Here is a 4,733-nt window from a genome sequence, read left to right as displayed (position 1 = left end):
GTGTGTGTGTGTGTGTATAAATACTGTATATAATAGTTGCATGTCAAAAATGCCTGCTGAGTAGCAGATAAAAACTAAAAACATTAAGAAGATACAGTTTTTAAATATCACTAAGAAAAAATATTTAATTGTATTCTTTTATAATCTTGGCCTGCACTGACACCAAAACAGATTCCTCTAGAATGAAAATTGAATTGAAATGTGGCATATTGTATCATTTTATACCACTTCATACAACACTGTATGGTACAGAATGGGTGAAAAGTATCAGGATTTTGTTTATTTCAGAAACAAAATGGAAAATTAAATATCTGAAACCCCCAACAAGTAAAGGATGAGGGGACTTGTTTTTTAGACTGGCCAGAACATGGCCACCATCTTTAAAGCTGCCATATTGGATCAAAATCAAAATTTTCCAATATGGAGGTTAAAACTGACCATTTCTTTTTATAAATTGCTGTATATGTAGTATCAAAGAAGACTGGAATTGTCCCAGAAATGGATTGCTGCAATCAGATATAAATATTGCTCATATTTCAAAAGTTAACAACACATAAATTTGAAACAACTGATTGTTGCGCCTTATTTGGTTGTTAACTATTCTGTCCCTGTGCTGAACACAGCGTGTCTGTGTGTTGCTGGGGTGTTCAGATACTGTATTTCATTTTCTTGGGAATTTTGACTCACCCTATAATTTTTTTCCAAGCTGTATTTACATAGCACAATTTTGTACCGGAAGGTATTCAGGGCTCTARATTTTGACCAATTTGGTGGCAAATGAAATGTGATTTCTTGGTCACACTGTTGTGACCAGTCATTTGTTCCATATTTTCATAATGTCCAAAAGACATGTCCCTCTCACATACAAACACTTAAAATGCCCCTCCTCTCCTCTCCAACTCCACTCCTCTGTGTCTCTATGCTGCCTGGGTGTGCTGCTCTCACAGTGACACAAACACACGCACTGCTCACCTGTGGCTTTTAAAAACATTCACTACACTCAATATTCCACTGAGTCCTCAAAGTGAAAATGTTTACAAAAGTCCAGACGTGACGTGAGCAGGAAGAGGAACATCTTTAGAGCATCAGTGGAGATGATCACAAGACAAATAGTAAAATGTGCCTTAGCTTTTTTGTTTTGTGTGTGTTTTTTTTTTTGGCCCCAAAACTTTATTGAAAACTGAAGAACTTAGTTATATCAGAGCATCCCTTCATTCAGACACAGTGGAAGATCTGATAAGAATCAGAGCAGAGGGCCCAGGTCTGGAGGGTTTTGATGCTAGGGAGAGTGCAAAAAGCTGGTTTAGCCATGGCGAAAGAACCAGAAGGCCAAACTACAGGAGTTGGTTATCTGAGGAGCATGTGTAGTCTAACAGTGCGTTCCAGTAGTCCTGGGAAGTGGTAAATTCCCTGTTCCCTTTGGTAGATTTAAACTGGAATGCACCATTCCACCACCATTTCGTGGTAACATTCCACTCGTAAAGTGGAAGAAATGAAACTGCCCCCAGTTTCGATTTCAAGATGGCAGCCACTCGCAGCTTTAGAAAGTTAACTCCGTAACTTTTACTGTTAATTATCTTTATTAATTTTTTGTGCATGTTTAATCACTCGTACAAGTAGTGCGTTTTCTGTGCAATACTGTAAGTGTTAAAATCAATGTTTATTTGCATGACATATGTAGTAGATCTCTCTTTTTGTCATTGTTTATATTGTCGCAGTGTTGTAGCTAGGTTAGCAGCAACAGCACAATCACCTGTCGGCTGACTGGAATGCAAACTTTCATGTGGTTTGTTGGGAAATGACGTCACTAACATTTACCAGTTCCTGGAATATAAAGTAAATGGAACGCACCATAAAAAACATTTAATCATGGAATGTTCAGTTTGACATGTTTATAAGATGTTCATCCCTTAAACATTTGCACTCATAATTTAGAATTTAATTATTTTAATTTAACTTGAGATGTTTAAGTTCAAATTTCAGATCATAGAATCACTTTAAATATTTTTTTAGTAAGTTATATACTGTATCTTGTACATTTCTGATCCACATAAAGAAYGTTATGTTTACTAGATTAACTAATTTTTTACAAGTTGATCTTAGTGTGTCTTGATGGTCAGTGATTTATAAATAAAAAAGAAAACCAATAAAACTGCAATGTTAAATGTGAMAGATGAAAATTTGGGTGCACCTAATTTGTGTGCAGTCAGTGCAAAGGTTAGTCTAGAGCCCTGATATTGTTTGGTATTGCAATAAATCATATATTGTATAGGTATTGTATTATAATGTATTCACATCACAAAACATTGTATTTTGTTGTATAGTTTTGATTTGTATCATAATGTGCAAGACTATCATATTGTAGTGTTTATATACTTTCATAGTAACATTTTTCTATAACATAATAAAATATATATTGTAATGCTTATTGTATTGTGTCATACTAGGTCGGTATACTGACCTTATACTGCATTAAAAATCTGRGATTTGCTGCTGTGTTAACTTTTAAAGTCAACTGAACAAAAAGCCAACCTTGATGTGATGCAATCTAATAAAAAACAGGCAATATTGACTCTTTAACAAATGCTGCCAAATGTTCTAAATTTTTTCACTTTTCTTACAAATTTAAATATTCTACAGTTTGCTTTAAAAAAACATATTTTTGAACATTTCCCTGGAGTTCTCCCGACCGCCTTTTATTTCCATTCAGTTCAGCACAGTATGTAAAGCATGTGGAGGTAGAAACTGCATCAGAATTTCAACTGTTTCTTCCCCCATCTTTGCTGTTAGCAGTGATGCAAATTATTGTGTAAAAAAATGTGTCTGCATTTCATTAGGACGGACAAAACAGAAAGAAAGAAAGAAAGAANGAAAGAAAGAAAGAAAGAAAGAAAGAAAGAAAGAAAGAAAGAAAGAAAGAAAGAAAGAAAGAAAGAAAGAAAGAAAGAAAGAAAGAAAGAAAGAAAAGGAAGTGAAACGCATTATAGGGAAACAATGTGACCTTCAATGAAATCCAAATAAAGTGCTATAAACAGATGCCCAGGTGCAAAGAGCTCGTCACGATTGCTTGCTGAGTGGGTGCGAGCTAATTACTTTATGTTGAGCAGCAAAGAGGATAGCAGAGTGTCAAATACTCTTCAGGTTCACATTTTCACTCCATGCTGTGTGTCATTTGATCTTTTTGGTGCAGCTGCTGAGGGCGATGTGTGAGGGCGGATTACAAAACTTCCTCAGCTGGAACAATTAAACAATGCAGTCCAAAACATGCATACATGCTAAATACATTAGCAATCATTTTAGATGATGACAAATTCATGTTGTGTTCATTTTAATGATGCTATACACAAACTATACAACAGCACATTGCTTTTTTAAAATTTAAAATACTGAGATTTACCAACTTTGGTTTAAAACTACATGTGTTACTTTACTTTTGCCAAGCTAATTTCATTTTTCTACCTTAAAAACAGCTAGATTATTTTAACTGTGATCAAAAACAGACTCATTAAAATATTTTTTCTAGTTTGGTAGAGGAGATTTCACTTCCAGAGAACCCTGACATAGACCAATCCTAATGGGATATTGGCACGCCAGTGCAAGCCAGACTTTATCGCCCAGCATCAGTGCTGAATCTCAGTAATACTCTTCTGGCTAAATGGAAGGAAATCCCTCCAACCAGGCTTCAAMATCTTATGGGAAGCTTTCCCAGAAGAGTGCAAGCTACTATTATAGCAGATTACTGCTGGTGGTTTTAGAATGGGCTCCACTTGAGGGTGTCTACTTGTATTAATTCCCTATTTCAGGTACTCGTGATTTTCTTTTCAAAGGCTGTCGGTTGAAAAATGATGAGTTGAAGAATGTAAGGGGTTACCTGTGCCATGTAACCGTGGGATCAGGGGATCCAGAAGTAATGCAAGTAAAGGTGACTGATTCCTGGTAGTCAGCGGTGGCGTTAAAGGACGGCTGGAAAACTGACAACACTGGAGGCACTGCAGACAAAAAACAGAGCAGAGAATTACATATGCTGCCATATGTGCTTGAGGGGTGATTAGATGAAGCTGGACTAAAAGCTTTTTCTAAAAAAATTGGTTTGTTTTCATAAAGCTCCATGCTGCAGAGAATGCATATACATCATATGGGACTATAGGTATAAACTGGCCTGTTAGTGTTTTCCTACTTCTCTTGGTAAAACCCACAGGGATTTTAAAATGACATTTTGACCCAGCTCTGGTGAAAACACAGCGGTTGAACACATTGATGTGAAACAATTATGTTATTGTCCGTTGGTGAAACGCTCGGCTAAATCCTAACAAATAAAAGCAAGACAGAAATTGTGTTTCAACATCAAAAACAACTTTAGCGTCTGTGGGAAGGAAAAACATTTTTCTTTCTGTCCAAATCCAAAGGCTTAAGCTCCAGCAGTTGAGCGTATTGTCAGTCTAATTTCTGCAGTAAACAKAAGTGCCCCACTCCTGTGGTTATCAAAGTTAGTGGTTTGAAGGATAAACAAATACAACCTGTGAAAACTAAGAAATCTGAACTGTGCTTTTGTTTATACAGTTAAAGCAAAGTTTCTATTTTATTTTTTATTTTTATCTTGAAATTTACAATAAAAACACAAGTATTAAGATCAATGCAACTGGTAAATACAACTCTAATGAAAAGTGATACTGAATAATAATTTGTATTTTCTCAAAGGTCATCATCAGTAAAGCCACAAATTATTATTATTA

At 35.5% G+C, this 4,733-nt stretch overlaps 1 protein-coding gene across 1 annotated transcript in view; it reads right to left on the bottom strand.

Moving 5' to 3' along the window:
- Positions 1-4,733, bottom strand: part of ncam2 (neural cell adhesion molecule 2) — a gene marked incomplete in the record, with an annotated part of 567,846 nt that overhangs the window by 123,955 nt on the left and 439,158 nt on the right. Inside the window, 1 exon segment of the mRNA XM_014017495.1 lies at positions 3,872-3,989. Coding sequence (XP_013872949.1) covers positions 3,872-3,989 — 118 coding nt within the window.

This window comes from Austrofundulus limnaeus, unplaced genomic scaffold, assembly GCF_001266775.1.
Source record: "Austrofundulus limnaeus strain Quisiro unplaced genomic scaffold, Austrofundulus_limnaeus-1.0 Scaffold170, whole genome shotgun sequence".
NCBI classification, from domain to species: Eukaryota; Metazoa; Chordata; class Actinopteri; order Cyprinodontiformes; family Rivulidae; genus Austrofundulus; species Austrofundulus limnaeus.
Note: the sequence above shows the minus strand (reverse complement) of the source record. Positions and strands in the feature narration are given on the sequence as shown.